Consider the following 14,736-nt stretch of genomic DNA (forward strand, 5'->3'; position numbering starts at 1 on the left):
TAATTGACATTGGATTAAACAATGACCGATTCGTTACTTATAAACACAATTTAAGTATTAATGTATTATCATTATAATTTTAGTAATTTATATATTATTACTGTAATTGATATGATTATATCACATGATGACTTGGCTTTAAAGTACAAGTAAATGTAAATTTTGGGTCAAATATTTTTTATTTTTCAATATGGGCTCTTTTTATAGCAATTGGGCCCAAGAAGATATTAAAAATACAAGAAAAAAAAATGAGGGTAAAAAAAAGCCCACTAAAATAAGCTCAAAAAGTCCTAAAGAAAGCCCAAAAAGTATAAAAAAAAAAAAGCCCAATTTTAAAAAAGCGGTTAACGGACGGTTATCTATTTCGCTAACCGCTAACTGTTACGCGGTTAGCAGTTGCCACTAACCGCTAACCGTAACCGCCTTTGCACCCCTACTATAATGCATTGTTATTTTGTCCCAATGAACTGACAACCTTATTGTGAGCAAAAGTGGGATAAAAAAATTCAAGATGGGTTGACCGTCTAAGTTAACACTTTTGATTGATGAAAGAGGGGTTTTAGGCACAAAATGGTAGTTTGATAGGGTCGGACAGTAGGGTTGTAAGTTTATGGGGGCAAAGTGATAATGCGATGTAGTTGATAGGGGAAAATGTAATTACCTTCGCTCCCTTGGGCCTCAGAGTGGCTTCACTGAATCCCACTTTCCCTTTCTTACAAAGTTCCTCTCTAAAAGGTGCTCTTGGGGTCATTGCACCAACATTAATGATGTTGGACAAGGTCTAGGAACAGTTAACATACATTGGTTTGACCATGACAATCAATTAGAACAGTGGGTGGCGGGGACCTGTTTATTGAACTGTGCACATCAAACACCCAGAGGATCAACATATTGAAAAGTTTGAGGGAAAAATCATGGCAAAAGTAGTGAAGGATTCTTGCCTCTTAAGATATGGGTAAAGATAGTGGAGTCAACACACAATTCCACAGAGAATGAAAAATAATAATAATAATAATAATTAAAAAAAAAAAAAAAAAACAATAAGAAAAACAGAAAGTGCAGTAGATTTACTTACAAAAATCAAACCTATTTCAAAATCTCCAGTCTTCTCTAGTTCAAGAACAGCTAAACATCTAGAAAGAAATTCAAAGAAAGTAAACCCAATGTTATGCACCCTCACACGAGCCTACCGACTCTTCTTCACCCTCCCTCAGATTTTCCACAATCACGTGAAACTCCAACCTTGAAAATTTGCAATAACGCAAAATTTGACATCTCAAATCTGTTTGAAGACAACTTGGAAAACAGATCGTCTTCCCAGCCAACATCGCAGCATCCATTGCTTTAACTTCATTAAGTTTTTCCTCTGTGTTGATCATTACAAATTTCTCCTCTGAAGAGCTAAGTGCTGAACTGGGACTTGGTGGATGAAAGGGATGTAAAACGGCTTCCTCCGGCTCCTCCTCCTCCTAAACAGGATGAGGTTCCTCATACGCTGCCGCCTCCTCATCGACCAGAAAAGGTTCCACACCTGCCGCCTCTTCATAAGTAACAGTAAAGTGCGAGGAATGAGATTCATGGCCTGCCTCGGCCTCCACCTGCACCTCCAGTTCTACAAAATCTCCAAGTTGCAAATCAGGAATACCAAGTATAAATTCTTCAAGTTCCTCATCATCCTCTTCATGCTCCACTAGATCAAACTAGTTGAATAACCAGAGTTGCGCCGCTGAAATTGGTGGTATCGCTGCTGAAATCGGTGGTACTGACACCTGCCCCACCTCCCAGTCTCATGATAGCGGTGGTTTGGGCAGGTCCCATTCAACTCCCAGGGTAGCGGCTCCGCCCAGGCCTAGGCCCCTTCCCCCGCCTTTTTCGGCAGTTCTGCCTTTGTCGTCGTTGCCTCCTCCGGCGGTACTGCATCTGCCCCTGGCTCCAGTGATGTTACCTTTGCTTTTAGCTCCAACTCCGGCGATGTTGCCTCTGCCACTGGCTCCAACTCCAGCGGCACTGCCTCTGCTCCTGGCTCCAGCTCCGGTGATGCTGCATCTACCTTTGGCTTCAGCTCCGACGGTGCTGCCTCTGCCTCTGGCTCCAGCTTCGGCAGTGCTTCATTTGCCCCTGGCTCCGGCACAAGCTCAGGCAACGTGGATTTTTTTTCTCTTCCATCTCTTCTCTCGCTTTTCTTTTCTAATTTTGAATTTGAATTTGAATTTAAATGGAAAGAAATGAGAGGAAAATAATTAATGCTATATATTTAAACTTTTACTAAAAATAAAAAATTCAAAGGGCTGATGGATGTGGCCGTTGGATTACCACAAATTTTGGCAGAAATGAGATTCGTGGCCGCCTCGGCATCCACCTACGCCTCCAGTTCTTCAAAATCTTTAGGTTACAAATCAAAAATACTCAATATAAAATCTTCAAGGTCCTCATCGTCCTCCTCATGCTCCAATGGATCAAACTAGTTGAATTCTCAGAGTTGCGCCGCTAGAATTGGTTGTACCAGCACCTGCCCCACCTCCCAGTCCCACGATAGTAGTGGTTCAGGCAGGTCCTAATTCAAGTCCCAGGGTAGCGGCTCCACCCAAGCCCAAGCCCCTTCCCCCACCTCCATCGCCTCCTCCGGCGGTTCTGCCTCCACCGCCATTGCCTCTTCCGACGGTGCTGCGTCTGTCCCTGGGTCCGGCTTCGGCGGTGCTGCTTTTGCCCTTAGCTCTAACTCTGGCGGTGCTGCGTCTGCCCATGGCTCCAGCTCCGGCGGTCTTGCCTCTACCCCTAGCTCTATCTCCAGTGGTGCTACCTTTGCCCCTAGCTCTTGTTCCAGCTTCAGCGGTGCTACGCCTGACCTTGGCTCTAGCTCCAACAGTGTTGCCTCTGCCCCTAGCTTCGACTCTGGCGATGCTGCCTCTGCCCCTAGCTTCAGCTCTGGTGGTGCTGCGTCTGACCCTAGCTCTGGCTCTGGTGGTGTTGCCTCTGCCGCAGTGTTGCCTTTGCCCTTAGCTCCAGCTCCGGCGGTGCTGCTTCTGCCCCTAGCTCCAGCTTCGGCGGTGCTGCCCTTGGCTCCGGCTCTGGCGGTGCTACCTCTGCCCCTAGCTCCAGCTTTGGCGGTGTGGAGGTGCTACGTTTGCCCCTGGCTTCGGCTCCGACTGTGTTGCGTTTGCCCTTAGCTCCGGCACAGGCTCAGGCAACATGGCTTTTTTTCTCTCCCCTCTCTTCTCTCCCTTTTCTTTTCTAATTTTTAATTTGAATTTGAATTTGAATGGAAAGAAATGAGTGGAAAATAGTTAATGTTATATATTTAAACTTTTACTAAAAATTAAAAAGAAAAAATTCAAAAGGGTGATGGATGTAGCCGTTGGATCATCACAAATTTTGACAGAAATGAGATTCATGGCCTGCCTCATCCTCCGCCTACGCCTCCAGTTCCTCAAAATCTCCAGGTTGCAAATAAGGAATACCTAGTATAAAATTTCCAAGTTCCTCATCATCCTCCTCATGCTCCACTAGATCAAACTAGTTTAACTCCCAGAGTTGCACCACTAGAACCGGTGGTAGCGTCGCTGGAATTGGTGGTACAGGCACCTGCCCCACCTCCCAGTCCCACGACAGCAGTGGTTCGGGCAGGTCCTAATTCAACTACTAGGGTAGCGGCTCCGCCCAAGCCAAGGCCCCTGCCTCGGGCTCCTTCGCCTCTGCCGGCGGTTCTACCTTCCCCGCCACTGCCTACTCCTGCGATACTGTGTCTGCCCATGCCTCCGTCTCCGGCGATGCTGCCTCTGCCCCTAGCTCCAGCTCCGGCGGTGCTATGTTTGCCCCTGGCTCCGGCTCTAGCAATGTTGCCTTTGCCCTAGGCTCCAGCTCTAGCGGCCCTGCCTCTGCCCTTGGCTCCAGCTCTGGTGATGTTGCATCTGCCCTTGGCTCCGGCTCCGGCGGTGCTCCCTCTGCCCTTGGCTTTAGCTCCGGCGGTGCTGCATGTACCCTTGGCTCCGAGTTCGGCTCCGGCACAAACTCAGGCAACATGGCTTTTTTTCTCTTCCTACCCTTCTCTCCCTTTTCTTTTCATATTTTGAATTTGAATTTGAATTTAAATGGAAAGAAATGAGAGGAAAATAGGTAATGCTGTATATTTAAACTTTTACTAAAAATAAAAAATTTAAAGGGCTGATGGATGTGGCCGTTCGATCATCCCAAATTTTGGCAGAAATGAGATTCATGGCTCGCCTCAGCCTCGGCCTACGCCTCTAGTTCTTCAAAATCTCCAGGTTGCAAATCAGGAATATCCAGTATAAAATCTTCAAGTTCCTCATCGTCCTCATGCTCCACTGGATCAAACTAGTTGAATTCTCAGAGTTGCGCCGCTGGGATTGTTGGTACCAGCACCTGCCCCACCTCCTAGTCCCATGGTTGCGGTAATTCAGGCAGGTCCCAATTCAACTCCCAGGGTAGCTGCTCCACCCGGGCCCAGGCCCCTTCCCCCTCCTCCTTCACCTCCTCCGGCGGTTCTTCCTTCACCATCGTTGCTTCCTTCGGCGGTGCTGCGTCTGCCCCTGGCTCTGGCTCCAGCGGTACTGCCTCTACCCCTAGCTCCAGCTCCGGCCGTGCTATGTCTGCCCTTGGCTCCGGCTCCAACGGTGCTGCCTCTGCCCCTAGCTACGACTCAGGCGGTGCTACCTTTGCCCATAGCTTTAGCTCTGGTGGTGCTGCGTCAGCCCCTAGCTCAGGCTCTGGCGGTGCTGCCTCTGTCCCTGAGTCCGGCTCCGGTGGTGCTGCCTCTGTCCCTAGCTCTAGCTTCGACGGTGCTACCTCTGCCCTTAGCTCCAGCTCTGGCGGTGCGGCGGTGCTACGTCTTCCCCCGGCTCTGGCTCCGACTATGCTGCGTCTGCCCCTATCTCCGGCATAGGCTTAGGCAACATGGCTTTTTTTCTCTCCCTTCCCTTCTCTCCCTTTTCTTTTCTAATTTTTAATTTGAATTTGAATTTGAATGGAAAGAAATGAGAGGAAAATAGTTAATGTTATATATTTAAACTTTTACTAAAAATTAAAAAGAAAAAATTCAAAGGGGTGATGGATGTGGCCGTTGGATCATCACAAATTTTGATAGAAATGAGATTCATGGCACACCTCATCCTCCGCCTACGCCTCCAGTTCCTCAAAATCTCCAAGTTGCAAATAAGGAATACCCAATATAAAATCTCAAAGTTCCTCATCATCCTCTTCATGCTCCACTTGATCAAACTAGTTCAGGTCCCAGAGTTGCACCGCTAGAACCAGTGGTAACACCGCTGGAATTGGTGGTACCGGCACCTGCCCCACCTCCTACTCCAACAATAGTGGTGGTTCAGGCAGGTCCTAAGTCAACTACCAGGGTAGCGGCTCTGCCCAGGCCCAAGGCCCTGCCCCGGGCTCCTTCGCCTCCTCCTGTGATTTTGCCTTCGCTGCCACTGCCTCCTCCGGTGGTGCTGCGTCTGCCCCGGCCTCCGGCTTCGGCAATGCTGCCTCTGCCCCTAGCTCCAACTCTAACGGTGCTACGTTTGCCCTCGGCTCCGGCTCCAGCAGTGCTGCCTTTGCCCTTGGCTTCAGCTCCAGCGGCGCTGCTTCTGCCCTTGGCTCCAACTCCGGTAATGCTGCACTTGCCCTTGGCTCCGGCTCCGGCGGTGCTGCCTCTGTCCCTAGCTCCAGCTCCGACGGTGCTGCGTCTACCCCTAACTCCAGCTCCGGCTCCGGCACAAGCTCAGGCAACGTGGCTTTTTTTTTTCTCTTCCTTCTCTTCTCTCGCTTTTCTTTTCTAATTTTGAATTTGAATTTGAATTTAAATGGAAAGAAATGAGAGGAAAATAGGTAATGTTGTATATTTAAACTTTTACTAAAAATAAAAAATTCAAAAGGCTGATGGATGTGGTCGTTCGATCATCCCAAATTTTGGCAGAACTGAGATTCATGGCTCGCCTCGGCCTCGGCCTACGCCTCTAGTTCTTCAAAATCTCCAGGTTGCAAATCAGGAATATCCAGTATAAAATCTTCAAGTTCCTCATCGTCCTCCTCATGCTCCACTGGATCAAACTAGTTGAATTCTCAGAGTTGCGCCGCTGGGATTGTTGGTACCAGCACCTGCCCCACCTCTTAGTCCCATGGTAGCGGTGGTTCAGGTAGGCCCCAATTCAACTCCCAGGGTAGCTGCTCCACCCTGGCCCAGGCCCCTTCCCCCTCCTCCTTCACCTCCTCCGGCGGTTCTTCCTTCACCACCGTTGCTTTCTTCGGCGGTGTTGCGTTTGCCCCTGGCTCTGGCTCCGGCGGTACTGCCTCTGCCCCTAGCTCTAGCTCCGGTAGTGCTATGTCTGCCCTTGGCTCCGGCTCCAACAGTGCTGCCTCTGCCCCTAGCTACGACTCAGGCGGTGCTACCTTAGCCCATAGCTTTAGCTCTGGTGGTGTTGCATCGGCCCCTAGCTCCAGCTCCAGCGGTGCTGCCTCTGTCCCTGGGTCCGGCTCCGGTGGTGCTGCCTCTGTCCCTAGCTCTAGCTTCGACGATGCTACCTCTGCCCCTAGCTCCAGCTCTGGCAGTGCGGCGGTGCTACGTCTGCCTCTGTCTCTGGCTCCGACTGTGCTGCGTCTGCCCCTATCTCCGGCATAGGCTTAGGCAACATGGCTTTTTTTTCTCTCCCCTCCCTTCTCTCCCTTTTCTTTTCTAATTTTTAATTTGAATTTAAATTTGAATTTGAATGGAAAAAAATGAGAGGAAAATAGTTAATGTTATATATTTAAACTTTTTCTAAAAATTAAAAAGAAAAAATTCAAAGGGGTGATGGATGTGGCCGTTGGATCATCACAAATTTTGATAGAAATGAGATTCATGGCCCGCCTCATCCTCCGCCTACGCCTCCAGTTCCTCAAAATCTCCAGGTTGCAAATAAGGAATACCTAGTATAAAATCTCCAAGTTCCTCATCATCCTCTTCATACTCCACTTGATCAAACTAGTTCAATTCCCAGAGTTGCACCGCTAGAACCAGTGGTAACGCCGCTAAAATTGGTGGTACCGGCACTTGCCCCACCTCCTAGTCCCACAATAGTGGTGGTTCAGGCAGGTCCTAATTCAACTACCAGGGTAGCGGCTCTGCCCAGGCCCAGGCCCCTGCCCTGGGCTCTTTCGCCTCCTCCGGCGATTTTGCCTTTGCTGCCACTGCCTCTTCCGGTGGTGTTACGTCTGCCCCGGCCTCCGGCTCCAGCGATGCTGCCTCTATCCCTAGCTTCAACTCTAGCGATGTTACGTTTGCCCTTTGCTCCGGCTCCAGCAGTGCTACCTTTGCCTTTGGCTTCAGCTCCAGCGGCGCTGCTTCTGCCCTTGGCTCCAGCTCCGGTAATGCTGCATTTGCCCTTGGCTCTAGCTCCGGCGGTGCTGCCTCTGTCCCTAGCTCCAGCTCCGACGGTGCTGCGTCTACCCCTAACTCCGGCTCCGACTCCGGCACAGGCTCAGGCAACGTGGCTTTTTTTTTTTCTCTTCCTTCTCTTCTCTCACTTTTCTTTTCTAATTTTGAATTTGAATTTGAATTTGAATTTAAATGAAAAGAAATGAGAGGAAAATAGTTAATGCTATATATTTAAACTTTTACTAAAAGTAAAAAATTCAAAGGGCTGATGGATGTGGCCGTTCGATCATCACAAATTTTGGTAGAAATGAGATTCGTTGCTCGCCTTGGCCTCTGCCTACGCCTCCAGTTCTTCAAAATCTCCAGGTTGCAAATCAGAAATACCCAGTATAAAATCTTCAAGTTCCTCATCGTCCTTCTCATGCTCCACTGGATAAAAAACTAATTAAATTCCCAGAGTTGCGTCGTTGAAATTTGTTGTACTAGCACCTGCCCTACCTCTAGTCCCACAGTAGTGGTGGTTCAGACAAGTCCTAATTTAGCTCCTAGGGTAATGGCCCCGCCCGGGCCCAGGCCCCTTCCTCAGCCTCCTCTGGTGGTTTTGCCTCCACTACCGTTGCCTCCTCGGCGGTAGTGCGTTTGCCCCTAGCTCCAACTCCGGCGGTGTTGCGTCTGCTCCTGGATCCAATTCCGGCAATGCTGCCTCTGCCCCTGGCTCCAACTCCGGTGATGCTGCATCTGCCCTTGGCTCCGGCTCCAGCAATGCTGCCTCTGCCCCTGGCTCTGACTTCGGCGGTGCTGCCTCTGCCTTTAGCTCCAGCTCCGACAAGGTTGTGTATGCCCCTGGCTCCGGCTCCGGCATAGGCTCAAGCAACATGACTTTTTTTTCTACCCTCTCTTCTGTCCCGTTTCTTTTCTAACTTTGAATTTGAATTTGAATGAAAAGAAATGAGAGGAAAATAGTTAATGCTATATATTTAAACTTTTACTAAAAATAAAAAATTGAAAGGGCTAATAGATGTGGGCGTTGGATCATCACAACTTTTGACGGAAATGATGATGACCAAGTGGCCTACGAAACGAAGGGGGAAAGCCACCAGTTAAATTGTACAAGCAATATTATGATTCACTATTTAAAATTAGTACAAAATAAAGTACCAAATATAAGTGTAGTTTTGGAAAGTTGTAGGGGCTGAGACTTCTAAGTTTAAATAATGGGCTATTGCGGTCCCTGACCCATTAAGATAAAGCGGTCCTTCACTTTTATCTATTGCCCTGTTGAACTGTTTTGGCTGAGGCTCCGATTGAGGCTCAAGCTTAGGCTCAGGAGGATCAACGTCCGCCTCATTGCCCATTAGTTCTTCTTTCTTCGCCGGTGGTGGTTCTGGTCTTCTCCTTCTCATTTCCCTTCTCCTCTTTCTCATTGCCCTGCTCCTCCTTCTTAGTGCCCTACTCTCTCTCGCTGAGAAGAGAATCTACCTAAATCTTCTACCGTCGACAATAAGGCAGAACAAACACAACATATTTCTACTTTTCTCTCCCTTCTCTTTTCTCCCTTTTCTTCTGTTCCCAAATCCAGTTTGTTTAGGTTTTGAATCAGGATCCCCTCATATTGTAGAAAATATGAGAATCTCATATTTGCCAAATACTCACCGTTCATGAAATCTAATGGGTAATGCAATTGTCAACTGTTTTCAAATTTCAAGAAAAGAAAAAAAAATCCTAGCTGTTTTGAAATTGCCCTCTTGGACTGGGCCGACGCTGCATGGATTGAATGGTGCATATCAGTAGAAGTAGAATGGGTCCTCTCTACTAGAGAGTAGGCCTAAATCTGGGCTGAAACAGACAATTAATTAGCACAACATAGTCCTTCACATTTAGCTGACACCCTAGTAGACTGGGCCAAAGCTGTTGGGCCTGAGACTTTTGAATCTAAATAATGGGCTATTGCGGTCCGTGACCCATTAAGATGAAGCGGTCCTTCACTTTGATCTATTGCCCTGTAGGACTGGGCCAGCTGAGGCTCCAGCTGGGGCTAAGGCTAAAGCTAAGACTGAGGCTTACAGGGATTGACCTCTGCCTCATTGCCCGATAGTTCTTCTTGCTCTGCCGGTGGTGGTTCTGGTCTTCTCCTTCTCATTGCCCTTCTCCTCCTTCTCAGTGTCCTTCTCCCTCTCGCTGAGAAGAGAATCCACCTGAATCCTCTACCGGCGACAATAAGGCGGAACAAACGCAACATCTTTCTACTTTTCTCTCATCTCTCTTCTCTCCCTTTTCATCTGTTCTAAAATCCAGTTTGTTTAGGTTTTGAATCTTGCCTATTAAAAGTATATGGATAATGCTGGTGGAGTCAACACACAATTCCACAGAGAATGAAAAAAAAAAAAATTCAAAAACAAAACAATAAGAAAAACAGAAAGTGCAGTAGATTTACGTACAAAAATTGAACCTATTTATAAATCTCCAATCTACTCTAGTTCAAGAACTGCTAAACATCCAGAAAGAAATTCAAAGAAAGTAAATCCAATGTTATGCACCCTCACACGAGCCTACCGACTCTTCTTCATCCACCCTCAGATTTTCCACAATCACCTGAAACTCCAACCTTGAAAATTTGCAATAATGCAAAATTTGACATCTCAAATCTACTTGAAGACAACTTGGAAAACATATCGTCTTCCCAGCCAACATCGCAACATCCATTGCTTCAACTTCATTAAGTTTTTCCTCTGTGTTGATTATTACAAATTTCTCCTTTGAAGAGCTAAGTGTTGGACCGGGACTTGGTGGATGTAAGGGATGTAAAATAGCTTCCTCCGGCTCCTCCTCCTCCTAAACAAGATGAGGTTCCTCATCTACCGCCGCCTCCTCATCGGCCAAAAAAGGTTCCACAGCCGCCGTCTCCTCATAAGTAACAGTAGAGTGCAAGGACTGAGATTCATGGCCCGCCTTGGCCTCCACCTGCGCCTCCAGTTTCTCAAAATCTCCTGGTTGCAAATCAGGAATACCAGTATAAAATCTTGAAGTTCCTCATCATTCTCCTCATGCTCCACTGGATCAAACTAGTTGAATTCCTAGAGTTGCACCGCTGGAACCGGTGGTAGCGTCGCTGGAATTGGTGGTACCGACACTTGTCCCACCTCCCAGTCCCACGGTAGCGGTGGTTCAGGTAGGTCCTAATTCAACTTCCAGTGTAGCGTCTCCGCCCATTCCCAGGCCATTGCCCCCGCCTCCTCTGGCGGTTTTGCCTCTGCCGCCGTTGCCTTCTTCGGCGGTGCTGCTTCTGCCCCTAGCTCCGACTCTGACGGTGTTGCCTTTGCCCCTTGCTCTAGCTTCGGCAAGGCTGCGTCTGCCCCTGACTCCGACTCCGATAGATGCACAGGCTCAGGCAACATGACTTTTTTTTTTTTCTCTCCCTTCTACTCTCTCCCTTTTCTTTTCTAATTTTAAATTTAAATTTGAATTTGAATGGAAAGAAATGGGAGGAAAATAATTAATGGTATATATTTAAACTTTTACTAAAAATAAAAAATAAAAAATTCGAAAGGCTGATGGATGTGGCCGTTGGATCATCACAACTTTTGACGGAAATGATGATGACCGAGTGGTCTATGAAACGAAGGGAAATGAAGGGAAATGATGGAAATGATGATTGCCAAGCTAAAAACCTGATTAGTGCAAATGGTATTCATGCTTGAAACTTGAAAGAGAGGAATCCATGAAAGGAAAGATTATTTTTCCTCACATAATCATTTCATCCAATAAGCACATAATATATATACACACACAACGCATTAACTTGTACAATTTCAAAGGGGAAAGCCACTAGTTGAATTGTACAAACAATATTATGATTCACTTTTTAAAATTAGTACAAAACAAAGTATCCAATAGAAGGGTAGTTTTGGTCAAATTGCAAAAATTTGAAACTTTGGAGGGGTGGATTGCAAAAATTGAAACTTTAGTGTTCGAATTGAAAAACGTTATCAACTTTGGGGGGTAAACTGTAATTTTTCCTAAAAAAAAAATAATTTAACATGTTTTACCAAATGCCTTCGTGATTTAAAAAACGTAATTTTTAAAAATACACAAACAGACCCTTAGGCATATTGATTTTAATTTGGCCATTGGGTTTCCAATTTTTACATGCTAACATGAGTTGACAAGTTGTAAAAAAAATGGTAAGTGTAACATTTATGGGTGGGCAAAACCCGCCCCATCCGCCCCGCATGGTTTTCCTCACAAAAAACACATAAATTCGGGTTTTTCTCTCTCATCAGTTCACTAGTTTGCATAAATCCCAGCATGATGCATCCCATATGAAAAATTTCTTGAAAAAGAAAGGAAAACACTAGGTAAGTGAAGGAATTCGAAGATCCAGAGATAAAGGCGTGGGTTTTGAAGATTGAAAGTGAGAAAAAAAAGGATAGTCGAAAACAAAGATCCACCTTCTCAAATTTGGTTCCACTCATTTTTATATTTTGAAACATCTTCTTCTCCTTGAATGGTTTGAAGCCAGCTCGTTTGTAATACCCGCTTCGCCCCGTAGTACCCACAATACCCGCCCTGCTCCGCAAAACCCGAGACCCACGGATCATGTTTTCTACAGTTAGGGCTGTTAAGTGAGCAAAGCGTCTTGCGAGCAAGTTCAGGTTCGGTTTGTGCTCGACTCAAATATTAAATGAAGCGTTTTGTGAACACAAATCCTGGCTCGAATATTAAACGAAGCGAGCTCGGCTTGACTTAGCTAAACTCGTGAGCAAGCTCGTATAAGGCTCGCTTTGCTTATTAGGCTCGGCTCGTATATTTTTTATTAAGTAACAAATAACAATATATAATCAACATTACTCATTTACTCAATAATAACAAATATATTATATACCTTCTTTTTTTTTTTTGCATATGTGTGTGTATATATAGAAGAAGTATATGATATTATCATTAATCATTTTATCATATGATATAATCATGTAGTACAACCGTACAAGTTATTGTGTCATTTAATACAAATATTATAATTAGATAGTTTATACTTTGGAAATTGGAATCGTATACGGTATATCACATAATCAGTAATCATATGGTATATCTGCATAAGTTATTGTGTTATTTAATCAATACATTATAATTATATACTTTATTTTTATAAAACATATATGATGTATCACATGATCTTAGATCTAAGATAATATTAATATTAATTGTGAGATAATATGACCATAAAATTTAAGTATAAGTGTATGACCACTAGGTCATATGAATTTATTACTTAGAGTTTGAGTATTACTATTAGATTAAATGATTAATAATTAAGTAATTAATGTGTTTCTTATAATTTATACATTATAATCACAATTTACATTAAGTAAAAACTTAACAATTTGAATTTAAATTATATATCATGAATCGTGATAATGAGAACATATAATATAAGTATATAAGTTATAACAATTAACATTGACCCATAAGCAGTGGGATGAAAAGGGATAGAGGATGATAGATGCAGAACATAAGCAGTTGAAAATCAAAGCTTTAGAACCGTCCAAGATGGCGGTATGACAATTGATAATCAAAATAAACAACTGAAATTAAAACAGTTGATAAGAAAATAGATAACAGATAATCGTCCTGATTATACAGATAAAAAACCTAAGCTTGAGTAAGGCGTTCGGACTTACTGAAGTAAGGACAAAGAAGGAGAAGAAGAAGAAGAATGGCTGGAGGATAGAGTGTCTCAAGGAACCTCTCAAAAAACCTCTGCCTTACAATGGAGAAGGGGAGCCCGTTATATAGGCTTCAAAAAAGTAAAAACAGTAAATTACAATCATGAGCCGCGTCCAGCGGTCAAAAGCAATACAGTAAAAAGTAAACAGTAAAGGCACGTCCAGCGCCAGTCTGAATAGTGAAAGTATCAATCTGGAACAGTAGATTGTCGGCACTGTAGTGTATGCTGACAAATCTTGAACAGTGAGTGAACAGTGCATCTGAACAGTAATCCTGCGCGTGTCGTCCGGACATGAACAGTAAAAGTGAACAGTGATTTTGCACAGTAACTCCAAGCATGAATGAACAGTGATCCGTCCGGGATCAGGGAGAACCAATTAAAAAATCCGAAACCAGCCGTCCGGGCTAGTTCTGTCGAACTGAACTGTACTGGCCGTTATGGAGCCAGTCTCTGGGGAAAACCTGAGAAAACTAGCCTTTTGAAGGGCTAGACAAAGCTGAACATTGAGGACCTTTAGGGGTCCAATTCTTCAGACATCTTCAACCCCGAATTATTCTTCATTGTCAAGAGGGCCAATAGAATCAAGGTAGCTTTGAATCCATTGCTTCTTTTTAGAACAATATTTGGGGACAGGAGGAGTAGGAGCAGAATATGGCATAATTGCATCATATCTGCTTGTCATGAGTTCAACTTTTTTAACAATGGGACCAATTTTTGGAGACATTGTCCAAGTTTTGCACATAAACCAACGCCTTTCTATTTTCTCTTGATTTCTGGAATATTTCCATTTGAGAAACCAAGGGATTCTGAATTTTCTGGCAAAATAAAGCATGGGAGAAAAAATAGGGTTGTAATGGGCAATAAAGCCTTTACAGCCAACATGTGAGGAGAAAAGATGAAAAGCATAAACAAGAGGACCAGGAAGAACATCAATTGTTAGGCCAAAATAATCCCACCAATGTTTGAACCAAGAGGGAAGCAGGCAATTGAAGTCTTCAACAAAAGTTATAAACCAAAAGTGTTTGGACTCAGAATTCTGGTAAAGCATAAAGCGAAACCAGGCATTGACATAGTCATAATATGAGAAACAAACTGGGGAATTAGAAGACTGAAGAAGTTGAGAAGGGTGAGAACCCCATTCTTCTACAGAGATGAATTTAACAATGTAGGCAACAGTCCCGATAGCCGTTCCAGGGTTATCTTTTTTGGGAATATTCCTGAATTTGATGGATTTGGTTTTGATAAGAATATCAGTGAAAAATGATAGATCCTTCAAAGGATGCTCAGGAATCCAATGGAAATGAGCAGGGAAATAATTGAAGGCTAATTGTCCAGGAGTCCTGGTGAGATCTTGTGAAGAGAACAAATATTGAGAAAATGGTAGGGTAACCCAAGGGAACGATAAAACAATTGGGTTAGAATTTGGTTCCGTCTGAGAACCAGGTTGGGAGCTGGATTCCGTCCGGGAATCTGAAGCAAGGGGAATATAACCATGAAAAGCAGAAGAATCTGATTGGACAATAAGTGGGGATTTCCCAAAAACTGTCGAAGTATGGGTTACAGGTTCTCCAAGAAAATCAAGGGGAATCATGTCAAGTGGGATGGAGGGGCAAGGCTTGAAAACAGAGTTAACCTTTTCCTTTCCCTT

The 14,736-nt window shown here is 44.8% G+C and overlaps 4 protein-coding genes across 4 annotated transcripts; 2 read left to right on the forward strand and 2 right to left on the reverse strand.

The window, feature by feature from the left end:
- Nucleotides 1–1,849: 1,849 nt before the first annotated feature.
- LOC132169467 (uncharacterized) lies at nucleotides 1,850–4,020 on the reverse strand. The gene is made up of 3 exons (XM_059580499.1): nucleotides 3,739–4,020; nucleotides 2,609–3,118; nucleotides 1,850–2,122 (listed from the first exon to the last, which is right to left on the reverse strand). Exons 1-3 carry the CDS (start codon nucleotides 4,018–4,020, stop codon nucleotides 1,850–1,852), a joined length of 1,065 nt encoding a protein of 354 aa, XP_059436482.1.
- A 68-nt stretch (nucleotides 4,021–4,088) lies between these two features.
- Nucleotides 4,089–4,900, forward strand: LOC132169468 (uncharacterized). Its single transcript, XM_059580500.1, has 2 exons — nucleotides 4,089–4,113; nucleotides 4,419–4,900. The coding sequence occupies exons 1-2, from the start codon at nucleotides 4,089–4,091 to the stop codon at nucleotides 4,898–4,900; spliced, it is 507 nt and encodes a 168-aa protein (XP_059436483.1).
- A 164-nt stretch (nucleotides 4,901–5,064) lies between these two features.
- LOC132169469 (uncharacterized) lies at nucleotides 5,065–6,628 on the forward strand. The gene is made up of 3 exons (XM_059580501.1): nucleotides 5,065–5,244; nucleotides 5,366–5,735; nucleotides 6,147–6,628. The coding sequence occupies exons 1-3, from the start codon at nucleotides 5,065–5,067 to the stop codon at nucleotides 6,626–6,628; spliced, it is 1,032 nt and encodes a 343-aa protein (XP_059436484.1).
- Nucleotides 6,629–6,868: 240 nt separating this feature from the next.
- Nucleotides 6,869–8,225, reverse strand: LOC132169470 (uncharacterized). Its single transcript, XM_059580502.1, has 3 exons — nucleotides 7,978–8,225; nucleotides 7,098–7,437; nucleotides 6,869–6,970 (listed from the first exon to the last, which is right to left on the reverse strand). The coding sequence occupies exons 1-3, from the start codon at nucleotides 8,223–8,225 to the stop codon at nucleotides 6,869–6,871; spliced, it is 690 nt and encodes a 229-aa protein (XP_059436485.1).
- Nucleotides 8,226–14,736: the final 6,511 nt, after the last annotated feature.

This window comes from Corylus avellana, chromosome ca2 (assembly GCF_901000735.1).
Source record: "Corylus avellana chromosome ca2, CavTom2PMs-1.0".
NCBI classification, from domain to species: domain Eukaryota; kingdom Viridiplantae; phylum Streptophyta; class Magnoliopsida; order Fagales; family Betulaceae; genus Corylus; species Corylus avellana.